This window comes from Narcine bancroftii, chromosome 2 (assembly GCF_036971445.1).
Source record: "Narcine bancroftii isolate sNarBan1 chromosome 2, sNarBan1.hap1, whole genome shotgun sequence".
Taxonomy (NCBI): Eukaryota; Metazoa; Chordata; class Chondrichthyes; order Torpediniformes; family Narcinidae; genus Narcine; species Narcine bancroftii.
In genome coordinates, this window is record NC_091470.1 from 45,179,398 (window position 1) to 45,193,578 (window position 14,181).

The following is a 14,181-nucleotide window of genomic DNA, read 5'->3' on the forward strand; positions in this document are numbered from 1 at the left end:
GTTTAACTAACAATTTTTTAAGTATTGTAAATCAAAGCTTTGTTTTGCTATCACTTTAAAAAAAAACTTTTGTCTGGAGAGGGCTGGTTTCACTGGACAAATCGTTACTCCATGTGACCACCTCGAATTCATGGTAATTCTGGATAAATATATTTTTTTAAACAACATTTATATTCTTTGTTACAGAAAATGGTGCTGCCCTTCAGCTGGTGGCTTTTGTTTGCATGGCTTGGAGTCTTGCTTGTTCTTCCTCAGCAGACTATTGTTGTCTGCTCATGGAATGCTGGCAGCTACAGCAGTAAGGTGGGCTTGGTGTTGTTCCTCAATTTCCTGCTATCTGCTCTTTGTTGCTCTGGAGGCCTGAGCACTGAGGTGGGCCTGGTGTGGCTGTTCTTCTTCCTACTGCTTGCCCCTTGCCTGTCTGGAGGACTGAGACAGACATATCACTGCTGTTCTGTTTCCTGATGCCTGTTCCTTGGATGTCTGGAAGCATCCACAGTGAGGCGAGACTGATGTCCCTCTGCCGTCTCTTGCTTTCTCCTTTGTCTAACTCTACGGGCTTGTGAAAAGCTTCTGCAAACATTGCTTCACTTTTTTAGGCCCATGTTGAATGAGGTTTGGCCACTTGTTTTTTTCTGAATATACATTGATGCACAGCATTGTAACTAATTGAGGTGTCCCTGGTGCAAGTTCAACTTTTTTGGAACTTTTGAACTTCATAATCCTTGAAGGTTAAATTCAACATGGTCATGACATTCAGCATCAAATGTTATCGCAATTATAGTAAAGACTAATGCAAGTCAGTGCTCATAAATACTTGTATAATAAACAGTATTGCAAGTTAGTGCAAGCTGATCAAAAATGTTTTGAACTTCATATGACCTTAAAGGTTAAATTCAATGTGTTCATGACATTCAGCATCAAATGTTACCCCTACTGAACCTCCTTGGACATTTCTAGAGTGCTCCATACTGATTTGCATGGAGAATAGACAAAGATGCACAAATATACATTAGATAACTTATTTCTATTCATAAAAGCCCCTTTAACACTTGCAAGTGATCCCAAGAATTAACTGCCAATCAGCCTTTAAAATGTCAAGTGTGAAAGCAAAATCAGCTCAACCCCGGCAGCAGATGATGTCATTTCAACTCCTAGTACAATCCCCAGCGTCTGTAGATGCCGTCGTTGCAATCAGGTACGTGCGAAATGGCCAATTGCATTGTGGGATTGTGTGAAGGAAGAAAAGATTAAATTGAAGGTATAAACTTTGTTGTGGGACAGTCGCAGCGGGAGGGAGAAGAAATGAACAATAAATAGCGAAAGCGGACAATTTTTAAACAGCGTGGGGAAAATTGGTAGCATTATAGACTATGGGGAAAAACCGATGGTGAACCTGACTTCCCAGAATGCCATGTAGCAGATAAACCTCTCCATGAATGTATACAACCCTTTCTCTGACAGGGCAGGTCCATTATTACTATTTCCCATGCTATATAAATTGTACACGATAGTGCTACCAACTTTCCTACGCTATACAAATTGTGCATTAAGCACGACAAACTTTCCTACGCTGTATAAATTGTGCACTAAAGCTCTATCAACTTTCCCACCCTGTTTAAAAATTGTCCGCTATTGCTATTTATTGCTAGCACTTTTCCACAGTCCCTTATAAAGGTTTATATAGGTCAGCACAACAACAGGGGATGAAGGGCTCAAACTGCACTGTACATAATTATAATTAGGCATGAATGATTTTGTTAAATATAAGATCATAATACAATGATTAGGATTTAGGGCAGGTCCACCGTCACTCGATGCATCATGACATCACTGGTAGAAGGTAGAACAGTCCTAGCCCTAGGGATGGCTCCTTGCAAGAGTGAAAGGATTTAGTGTCCCAGTTAGGAATGGTCAAGTGCAAAAAGCCAAACCCCCATTCCTATCCCAGGACATTGAATGGCCAAATTAGTGGAACACAAGTGTGAAAGAGGCTATAGTTTCTCTAAAATGCAATCAGTTAGATTTATAAAAAATCTTTAAATTTCTACCTTAGCGACCAACATCTGTTGCTGGGCTTCAATCTGATGTTGCTGTCTTGAAGCCATTTCTTGCAGCTCTGAAAGTGTCATCTCTACTCGAGGATTACCACCCTATGGTGTTTAAAAAAAAATTAGCTCTTGCATGTATTCTGTAATTGAAAGACAAATGTGGTTCAACGCTGGTTATCGAGATTTTAAACAATTTTGTAATACAAGATCATCATAAAATCAATTGCTTGTGTATTATGACTTCTTGCTACTCAATTACCCAATATTTTAATCCAAACGTTTAAACTCCTCTACTATTAGAGAGGATATTTGTTTTGGCTTCCTATTTGCTAATACAAGAAGACTAAATTTAATAATCCATCTGAGTACTCTGATAGAACATTCTCAAAAAGATATATTTGTACTTTAATTAAAAGCTATTCAGATTAGTAGTAACATAACCAAGATGATGTTTGTTAATTTTATCTAAAGGCCTCTTTTTTGTGGACATTACACATCTCAATGAAAGAGCAACCCATTTTGATAATTTTGAGTCAAGTTTTAAGTTATCTGTACTCAGTTGCCGGTTCCCAAATGAAGGATAAGAAGTGGTTTCATAATTAGCCTCAGGAGACCTTTTTGGAGAAGGTCAGAGGGAAAAAGATCAACCAGCATCACTGCATCTACCAATGGAAAAGTAACTTACACAGGAGTGTGTGCACGATTGTCATGTACATCAAATGTTGGATTCAAGAATGTGTATTTAACTTTTCTAGTTAATGATGCACGATGGCAGATAGAAACTAGCACCTATTAGAACAAGATATTAAAGGAGAATTTCTCAGCATAAAACTGTAAAAGATACAGGAAACCTTGATGAAGTTAAATAAAACAATGATGAAATTGATGGCTTTATGGCCAAGTTTGCGGATGGTACAAAAATAGGTGGAAGGGCAGGTAGTGTTGATTATGAGGAGACTGAAGATGGACTTCGATAGTTTGAGAGAATGGACAAAGAATTGACAGCAGGAATACAGCAGAGGGAAGAGAATCAGAATTTATTGTCATAAATAAGTCATGAAATTCAGTCATTTGTGGCAGCATCAGTGCAAACGTTCATAGTAAAGAAGTCATTGATTATTCAGGAATCTGATGGTAGCGGAGGAGAAGCTGTCCTTGTGCCACTGAGTGCCTGTCTTTAACCTCCTGTACCTTTTTCCCCTGATGGTAGCAGTGAAGAAGGTATGGCCTGGATGGTGGGGGTCTTTGAGGATAAAGGCTGCATTTTTAATACACCACCTCTTGTAGATGTCCTCGCTGGAGTGAAGTCTGGTGCCTGTGATGTCGCAGGCCAAGTTAACAACCCACTGGAGATTTTTCTTGTCCTGAGAGTTGGTACCTCCATACCAGACAATAATGCAACCATCCAGAATGCTCTCCACAGTACACCTGTAGAAGTTTGAGAGTCTTCAGTGACATACTGAATCTCCTCAAACACTCACAAAGTATAGTCATTAATGAGCCTTTGTGATTGCATCGACATGGAAGCTCCAGGACAGATCCTTGGAGATGATGACACCCAGGAATATGAAGTTCTTGACCCTCTGCACTGCTGTGCCCTCAATAAGGACTGGGTTGTGCTCCCCTGACTTCTCCTGAAGTCCACAATCATCTCGTTGGTTTTGCTAACAATGAGCGCAAGGTTGTTCTTGTTACACCATTCAACGAGCTGATCTATCTCCTTCCTCATTGCTGTTAGTGATTCTGTTGACAACTGTGGTATCATCTGTGGTAAATGTGTAGATAGCATTGGAATTGTGCCTGGCCACACAGTCATGGGTGTATAATGAATTGAGCAATAAGCTAAACACATATCCTTGAGGTGCGCCTGTGTTGATAATCAGTGATGTGATGCACTTTGGTAGAAGAAATAAAGAAGTGGACTACTATTTTCTAAATAGGGAGAAAATAAAGGGACTTAGCAGTACAAGAACATGATTCCCTAAAGGTTAACTTGCAAGTTGAATCGGTAGAAAAGAAAGCAATGCAATGCTAGCATTCATTGTGAGAGGACTAGAATATAAAAGGCAAAGACGTAATACTAGTGCTTTACAAAGTGTTTGACCACATTTGGAGTATTGTGAACAGTTTTGGGCATCTATCTAAGGAAGGATGTGGAGGTGTTGGAGAGGGTCCAGAGGAGGTTAATGAGGATAATCCTAGAGATGAGATAATTAATACATGAGGAGAGTTTGATAGCTGTAGGCCTGTACTCACTGGCGTTGAGAAGAAGAAGGGAGATCTCATCTGCATGCAGCATTAGAAACAAAGTGGATGATCTTACTGCACATATTGGAGGGTATGATGTTGTGGCCATGACTGAGTCGTGGCTAAATGATAGATATCATTCGGAACATCCAAGGATAAAGGTGAATCACAAGGATAGATAGGTAGAGGGGTTGGTGTAAGCAACAACATTAAGTCATTGGAAAGAAGGGAATTGGATCAGAAGAGGTAGAGTGGGTTTAGTTAAGGAACAGTAAAGGTAAAAGGATATTTGTTTTGGCTTTCTATTTGCTAATACAAGAAAACTAAATTTAATAATCCATCTGTGATAGAATATTCTCAAAAAGATACATTTGTACTTTAAAAGCTATTCAGATTAGTAGTAACATAACTAAGATGATGTTTGTTAATTTTATCTAAAGGCCTCTTTTTTGTGGACATTACACATCTCAATGAAAGAGCAACACATTTTGATAATTTTGAGTCAAGTTTTAAGTCATCTGTACTCAATTGCCGGTTACCAAATGAAAGATGAAGGTCCCCAAACAGCTTCTGGGATGTGGATTACAAAATACAACTAGAAATAGATAAGGCATGTCAGAAGATAGCTTTATGATAAGCATGAGGGATTTTAACATGAAAGTAGATTGGGAAAGTCCAGATGGAACAGGATCTCAGGAGAGAAATTTTGTGGAATACCAATGGAATGGCTTCTTGGAGCAGCTTGTTGATGAACCCACCAGGGGATTGGCTGCTCTGGATTGTGTGCTATGTAATGAACCAGCGATGTTAAGGAATCCTACAGATGCAGTGATCACAATACAATTGAGTTCACTCTTAAATTTGAAATTGAGAGGCTAAAGTGTGACATGTCAGTATTTCATTGGAATAAGGGAAGTTACAGTCGCACGAGAGGCGATCTGGCAAAAGTCGATTGGAAAAAAAACACTAATGGGGAAGATGGCAGATCAGCAATGGATGGAGTTTATGCGAGAGATGAGGAAATTGCAGGATAGGCACATGCCAAATAGAAAAAAAATTGTGAATGGAAAAATGTGATAACTATGACTGATGAGGGAAGTTAAAGCCAAAGTAAAAGCAAAAGAGAGGGCATACAAGGAAGTTAAAATAAATGGGAAGATAGAGGACTGGGAAACCTTTAAAACTTGGAGAACTAAGATGATTAGGAAGGAAAAGAAGAATTATGAAAGGAGGTTAGCAAGTAATATCAAAGAGGATACTAAAAGCTTTTTTTAAATATGAGATCGGAACAATAGAAAATGATGATGGAGAAATTGTAATGGGAGACAATGGCAGATGAACTGAATAAATATTTTTGATCAGTCTTCACTGTAGAAGACTCTCATTGCTCTCTCGGAAGAGAAGAGAGTATAGTCAGGATCACGAATGAGAAGGTTCTTGGAAAGCTAAATAGTCTAAGGATAGAGGAGTCTCCTGGACAGGATGGAATGCAACCTTGGTTTCTGAAGGAGGTAGCTGTAAAGATTGTGGAGAAATTGGTAATGATCTTCCAGGAATCAGTGAAACTAGCACAGTTCCAGTGGACTAGAGGATCGCAAATGTCACTCCACTGTTTAAGAAGGGAGCAAGGCAGCAGAAATGAGCCTAACGTCGATGGTTGGGAAGTTGTTGCAGTCGATTTACAAGGATGAGGTCATGGATTACCTGGAGATGGATGAAAACAAAGGCCCAAGTCAGCATGGTTTCCTTAAAGGAAAATCATGCCTGACAAACCTACTACAATTTTTTTTAGAAGATATCACAAGACAGACAGATAGAGGAGATGTTGTGCATTTGGACTTTCAAAAGGCCTTTGTCAAGATGCCACACATAAGGGTGCTAAACAAGATGAGAGCCCATGGAATTACAAGAAGGGTACTAGCTTGGCTGGAGCACTGGCTTCTCAGCAGGAAACAAAAAGTAAGAATAAAGGGATCCTATTCTGGTTGGCGACCGGTGACCAGTAGTTTTCTGCAGGGGATCAATGTTGGGGGTGCTTCTTTTTATGTTGTATACAAGCTATTTGGATTACAGAATAATGGCTAAATTTGCAGATGATACCAAAATAGGTGGTGGGGGAAGGTGGTGCTGAGGATATTGAAAGGCTGCAGAGACTTGGATATATTAGGAGAACGGGCAAAGAGATGGAAGGTGAAATACAATGTTGGAAAGTGTATGGTCATGCACTTTGAAGAAATAGATGGGCAGATTATTATTTCGATGGGGAGAAAATTCAAATTTACGAGGTACAAAAGGACTTGGGAGTCCTCGTGCAGGATACCCTAAAGACCGACTTTCAGGTTGTGTTGGTGTTGAAGAAGGCAAATGCAATTTTGGCATTCATTTCTAGAAGAATAGCATACAGGTGCAGGGATGTAATGTTGAGACTCTATAAAGCACTGGTGAGACCTCACATGGAGTACTATGTATAGTTTTGGGTGTCTTATTTGAGAAAAAAACGTGCTGGCATGCGAGATGTTTCAGAGAAGATTTACTAGAATGATACCAGGAACAAAAGGGTTAGCATATGAGGAATTATTATTGGCTCTTGGACTGTACTTGTTCGAGTACAAAAAGATGGGTGGGGAGGATTTTTGAATGCTGAAAGGCCTGGACAGAGTAGGTGTGGCATGGATGCTTCCCATTGTCGGAGATTCTAGGATAAGATGGCATAACTTCAGGATAAAAGGGTGTCAATTTAAAACAGAGATGTGGAAAAATTTCTTTAGTTAGAGGGTCGCAAGTCTGTGGAACGTTGCCAAGGTGGCTGTGGGAGTGAAGTGATTGAGTATTTATGGCAGAGATTGACAGGTATTTGATTAGTCAGGGCATTGAGTGTTACAGGGAAAAAGCTGGGAAGTGAAACTGAGTGAGTGGATGGATCAGCTCATTAGAATGGCAGAGCAGCTCATTAGAATGGCAGAGCAGCTCATTAGAATGGCAGAAGGGCCAACAGGGCTACTTCTGCTCCTATATCTTGTGAAAATATTCTGAATATTGAAAGGGCAAGATAGCGTGGACATGGAGATGTTTCCAGCAGTGGAAGAGTCTAGGACCAGAGGGCACAGCTTGAGAATAAAAAGACATCCTTTGAGAACAGAGCTGATGAAAAATTTCTTCAGAGGATTGTGAATCTGTGGAACTCATTGCCATAGATTGCTGTGGAGACCAAATCATTGGGTAGATTTAAAGCAGAGGTTGAAAAATCCTTGATAAGTAAGGCCATCGAAGGTTATAGGAAGAAGGTAGGAGAGTAGAGCTGAAATTAAAATGCATCTGCTGGGTTTGGAATACAATTTAGGCTAAATAGCCTAATTCTGCCCCCTTGTCCTTATGATTAAATTTCCAGGCATTTTGAAATATCCTCTAAAATTATCTTATGCTGACACTGGATCTTTTAGATCAACATCTCTATTTTTGTGTAGGTACTACTATCAATTTTGTTTTAAATAATTTTGGCTTGATATCTTCAGATTCACCAGTTTGAAAAGAATAGAAAATACTATACATGTCGTCTTGCAGAATTAAAGCAAAGTAAGAATATCAACAAATATTATTGATTGCCAGGAAGTACAAATAAATAAGATGGCATAACTTCAGGATAAAAGGGTGTCAAACAACTTAGCATGGTATGCCATTCCAAAAACAATGTATAATTGAATACAGCTGCCAATGTTTGAAGGTGTCCTTGAAATTATTTAGTATTGAAGGGAACGCTGATAAACATTTCTGAGATTCACATATTGTCAGGACACAATGTTCCAGATTCACACTGCCAATTTAACAAACAGTGTTCACATTCTGCTGAAAGAGATAAAGGACTAGGAATGTATGAGCTGATAACAAAGTGATAGTTCTGTATTTACTATCAAGCTATTCTGAGGTTCTAACAAAATTCAATGACGTTATTCCCAGACATGGTTTGCATTGCTATCCTGCTATAGTTTAGACAGCAAATGTTAGTTCACAGTACACTTCTGTGCTGGTCAGAAGTCTGATAAGTAAAATCAAATTTCTTTATACAGGCAACGGTGGCTCTCCTGTAGCACATGACAAGGCAAGTCAGGTTTTTTTTTGTATATCCTTTCTCCTTGCCATCCACTGAGAAGCAGCAACCCAGAAGGCTTTGCCACACGCTGAGAATACGCAATTTAAATTACCAATATCAATAACTTCAATTCTCCAGTCAACTGTCCTGTTTGTCACTGACCAGCATCAATATACACACACAATATAAAAATAATAACTAGCATAAATCTAAATGATCTAAGCCAAGCTTTGGCAAGTATCCTTGTATACCAATGCAAAAAACAATTCACAACAGCAATGAAGAAAGTCTAATGGTAACAAGCTATTCCTGCATGATCGTACTCTGCACTTTCCTTGCAGCACTGCCATTGTGTCAATGCTGTTAAAACTATACCAAATAAATACTACCAATCACTAGTCCCTTTTTAGCAGTGCTGGTCACGACTTCCATCCTAACAAAGAGGATCTCCAAATTTTATGCAGTGCTTTCTGGCATTCTGGCTTTCCAACTTATATATAGAAGTACCTTTGTACCCAGGTCCAGTGTAGTCCTCATTGGGGTACTTTGAAACAACTGCTGTGCAGCCTAACTTTTTGGCAAACTGACATCTGTGTAATTTCATAGTCTCTGCTAGTCCTCATGCTTGCTGCTCATCAAATGCAAAACCCATCACTTTGCCATTGCAGCATCAACAAAGAGTTGAAGGTAGAGGTGCAATTGGAAGAACATGGGATTTGAATTCAACAAGCTATTAAACTCTAAATGTTTTTTTACATATCCTACCAAGACTATGCTGACCTAAAAAACAATCTCAGTACCCCAATTTTCCCTGTAAAATTGTTTTAAGACACTTCTTGGCATACTGGTGCATAGTTCCCATAAAGTAGCAACTCAAGTGGACAGGGTGATGAAGGCATTTGGCAAAGGTTGCCTTGAGTTGGAAAGGTATGGAGTACAAAGGTTGAGACTCCACGATTCAATTGTACCACAAATGGAATACTGGGTGCAGTTTTTGTCACTAGTTATATGAAGAATATAAATTAAATTGGAAGGGTTGCAGAGGAGATTCACTAGGCTATTTCCAGGACTGGAGCACTCAAGTTATTGGGAGAGGTTAGATAGACTGGATCTTTATTCCTTGCAGGGGTTATATGAGAGGTTCACAGAACCATGAGAGGTATGGATAAAGTGAATGCTCAGTATTTTTTCCCAAGGGCAGACATTTCTAGAATGAGAAGTCATAGTTTAAGGTGAGAAGAGTGAAATAAGAGACCAGAAGGGCAACCTTTTCCCACTTAGTGGAATGAGCTGCCAAAGAAAACTATAGAAATGGGCATGATTTTTAAATTCAAAAACATTTGGACAGAAATATGAATAGAAAGGGATTATAAAGATCTGTACTAAATGCGGGTAAACTGGGCTTATCCAGAACACAGTTTGATTGGCATGGGCATGTTGGAGTGAAGGCCCTGTTTCATACCATACAAGCTGACTCAATTCTCAATCCACCCTGGTTCAACCCAATTTTAGAAAAAAGCAATTTGGGATGAATTGAATGCACATTCCTTTGGAGATAATGGAAGGAAATCAGAGTACTTGTGGGGAACAGTCACAGGGAGAACATGGAAACTCCAAAGACACCACTAGACATCAGATTGAACCTTGGTTGCTAGCACCGTGCCACTCTGCATCTGGATCCTCATGGCTTAAATTCTGAGCCATGTGTTCCATTCAATATGTGCCTGCAGATCCTCCCTTGAATTGTGTCAATTTCTCTTGCTTTATAATCCCAGTATCAAAGAGGCGACATCAACAGGCCTCAATGACTACCACCCTCTGGCACTCACCTCCAACATTATGAAATGCGTTGTGCATCCGGTCATGGAACACATCAAAGTGCACCTCCCAGAGACAATGGACCCATTTCAATATGCCTACAGATAGAATTGTTCTACTGATGACACCATAGCTTTGTCCTTCCGTTCCAGCCTGATTCACCTGGAGAACAATGCCTCATACACCAGGCTGCTGTACATCGACTTGAGTTCAGCATTTAATATGATCATTCCCCAGAGACTGGTGCAGAAACTGTCTTCACTGAGACTCAATACCTTCTCTGCAAGTGGATTCTGGACTTCCCAACAGAAGGTCCACAGTCTGTTCAGGTTGGTAGCAGAACGTCAAGCACCAACATGCTGAGCATGACCAAACCTCAGGACTGTGTGGTGAACCCACTCCTGTTTACTCTACTGACCCACATCAGCAATGTTAGATCCAGCTCCAACAGAGCCATCGTTTTCAGATGACATGACAGTAGTTGGCCTCATCAGCAACAACAATGAGTCACAATACAAAGAAGATGTGGAAAATCACGTGCTATGATGTGAGAATAACAACCAGAGTTTCAATGTGGACAAGACGAAAGAGATGATTGTGGACTTCAGAAGAACGAGGGATTACTCATCACATCAATAACTCTGCAATGGAGAGTAGAGAGCATCAAGTTCCTTGGAGTCCACTGAAGTAGAGACCCATCCTGGACACATATCTCCTCACTTACCAGGAAGGCAATCACTCTTCCCAAGAAGAATGAGGTAGGCAAGGCTACTGGCCATCATACTGTCAAATTTCTAGAGAAGCTCCATCAAGAATGTCCTGGCTGGTTGCAACACAGTGTAGTACAGTTGCTGTAAAGTACTGGATAGAAGGTCAACCCACAGGACTACAAGAGCGGAAGAGAGGATCACTGGAGTCTTCCTCCCGCCCAATCGACGTAATCTACTGGGATCATTGTCTGAAGAGGGCTCACAAAATCGTTAATGATCCCTACTACCCCGCACACAGCATCTTCCAGTTACTCCCATCGGGAAAGAGATACAAAAGTATTAGAACCACCAGGCTGAGAAACAGCTTCTTCCCATGGGCAGTGAGACTGTTGAATGAATGAATGATCAACTGCTCGAGCTATCCCTCCGAGACTATTTATTTAATCATATTTATCTACCTTCACATGTGTACTACATGCAAATTGCTTGTAAATGTCTGTAACAACTCCCACAACTACCTTGACTACACAACCTCACACCCGGTCCCCTGCAAGGATTCTTTCCCCTTCTCTCAATGTCTCCATCTCCACCACATCTGATCCCAAGATGAGGTTTTCCAGTCCAGATCTTCTGAAATGTCTGCCTTCTTCCACAAACGTGACTTCCCCTCCACCATCATCAACTCAGCCTTCACCCTCATCTCCATTTCCCACTCAAATGCCCTGGCCCACCCTACCTCCAGACGCAACAAACATAGGTTATCCTCACCTACCAACGTACCGGCCACCACAACCAACACATCATCCTCTGGAATTTCCAGCACTTACAATAGGATCCCACTACCATCATGCACATCCCTCCCCATCAATTGCTCCCCCCTCTGGTATCTTCCCCTGTGGCCCCAGGAGGTGCCACACTTGCGTCTAGACCTCCTCCCTCACCACAGTCTAGGCCCCAAACAGGCCTTTCAAGTGAGGCAACACTTCACTTATGTATCCACAAGACTGATCGACTCCATCCAGTGCTCCCTTTCTGGCCTTCTCTAAATCATAGAGACTGAGCGCAATCAGGAGATCGCTTTGCTGAGCATCTTCGCTCCATCCACACCAGTGATAGAGACCTCATAGTAGCCAACCATTTCAATTGCATCACACTTCCATATTCACCTGTCTGTCCATGGCCTATGTACTATCCCAGCAAGACCACCTGATTTTCCATTTGGGCACACTCCAACCAGGTAGCATTAAATGATTTTTCCGGTTTCTGCTACCTACTCTCCTCTTCCCTTCCCCCTCCTCCTCCCCACTTTACTCACCTAGCAATCCTTCCTCCCCTTAATTGCTGCTGTCCCATCCTTTCTTTCTCCACTTATCACCTCCTCCCTTTGTGACCACACACTCTATTATTTGCTCGGACATCTTTCCATACCTTGATGAAGGGCTCAAGCCTGAAACGTCAGTTATGTATTTGTGGCTATGTAAAGGACACTGTTTGACCTGCTAAGTTTCTCCAGCATTTTGTGTTTTTACTTCAATCACAGTATCTACAGATGTTTTACTTGTGCTCTGTCCATACATGTGTCTGCATGTTTTTACACAGAGGACCTAAGCGCGTTGTTTTGGCAGCAGCATTAATACAATTGTATGATAATAATAAACTTGAGCTTCAAAACCAGCTTTCGAGTTCATTCTTCAAAATTTCCCCGACCAGATTGCTTTTTTGCATGACCACCAGCACCTGTTCCACTCCCTACCGTTTTATCCACCTCCTCTTTAAAGAGATGATTTGGAACCAAGCTACTCTTGATCTTGGACCTCAGTTGATTTGTCCAGCCATCAAATAGCTTGGAATCAAAATTCATGCCAAAGGAGTAGGTGGAAAATTTAGCTTGACACCTACAGTCCAATTTTTTTTACTTCAACTGCTATGTCTGCTTGCGAGCTATTCAATTCAACTTCAGTACCATTTGAAAATCAAACCACTTAACGAGGTAATCGAATGTGTCTATTGTTCTGCTATGCAATACAAAACATCTTATAACAATGATTCTGTGCAATGTTTTTGTTCTTGCTCTACCCTGTGCTGTTCAGTAATTGTAAGACTACTCCCAAACTGCCGTTTTATTCATTTGCTATTATTGCATTACCAGGTATATGAGTTGGATTGCCTAGACAGCATGAAAAACAGTGTTTGCTGTATTTTGGTACACATAGCAATAAAACAATTCTATTCATCCAACTGCAGTTTCATTATGATTTCTTATAATGGGCAACCTGTCAGAGATTAAAAAAAACATCTAAAGAGCTAATTTTCATAAGTTCAGCTTTCATCATGAGCATTTAAAATGTAATATGGGTGGCACTATTAGCGTATTGTTTAGCTCAAGGCTTTTACACACCAGCGATTGACACTGTGGTTTGAATCCCGCGCTGTCTGTAAGGAGTTTATATGTTCTCCCCATTTCTGCATGGGTTTCCCCCCAGGGCCTCTGGTTTCCTCCCACCAGATTGGGTATAGAAAAATTACCTTAGCCTCCTTACCTATTTTGTTTTTACCTTGTGTTCCCTTCCAAATCACTCAAAAGTTTGGAAACACTTCATGATTTTTTATATCCTGTCTGTATTCAAAAGACATTTCACAAGCAACAATCATGTTCTGACTTGCGTTCACCCAAATCATGTCTACAGCTTAGTTTTTGCTGATTGATAAAGTTCATTCAATACAGTTTTGCATGCAACTGATGGACTAACCACATTTGACCCCGTAAATGTTTACCTTGATATTAGGTCACAGTTATATGATCTAATAGCTTCCTTAAATGCAAATACAGATTTAGATATACAGGTACACGATCCTTTATCTGGACATCTAAAATCTGGAGAGCTCCAAAATCAGCAAGTGGGGAGGCGGCAGCACAATTCGGGTGGGCTTTTCGAAATCCGGAAAAATCCAAAATTCGGAACACACTGTCCCCCAAGGGTTCAGATAAAGTATCGTGTACCTGTAGTTATTAGCTGGAACTATGAACATGGAATCATGAACATGGAATCAAGTTTTGAAGGTTGTGTCTTTGAGTTAGATACAGAAAGAAATTAGCAAGTCGTTTCAGCATGAGAATCAACTTTTTTAAATATAATCTACAGAATAATAAATTCTACTCAAATTTTTTGTGAGAGAATGAAAAAAAACAAGAGATCAAGCCCTGAGCAGAATTAAAAAACTAGAATGGAATACAGAGTGCAAATTTTAAAAAGTTTTTTCTTCTTCC

General features: G+C 40.3%; 1 protein-coding gene across 5 annotated transcripts in view; it reads right to left on the reverse strand.

Annotated features, from left to right (window-relative positions):
- ppp1r13bb (protein phosphatase 1, regulatory subunit 13Bb) overlaps positions 1 to 14,181 on the reverse strand; it is a 112,529-nt gene that overhangs the window by 51,928 nt on the left and 46,420 nt on the right. For all 5 annotated transcript variants that reach the window (XM_069916516.1, XM_069916515.1, XM_069916517.1 and 2 more), the window contains one exon: positions 2,052 to 2,153. In XM_069916516.1, coding sequence (XP_069772617.1) covers positions 2,052 to 2,153 — 102 coding nt within the window. The remainder of the gene's footprint in view (positions 1 to 2,051; positions 2,154 to 14,181) is intronic.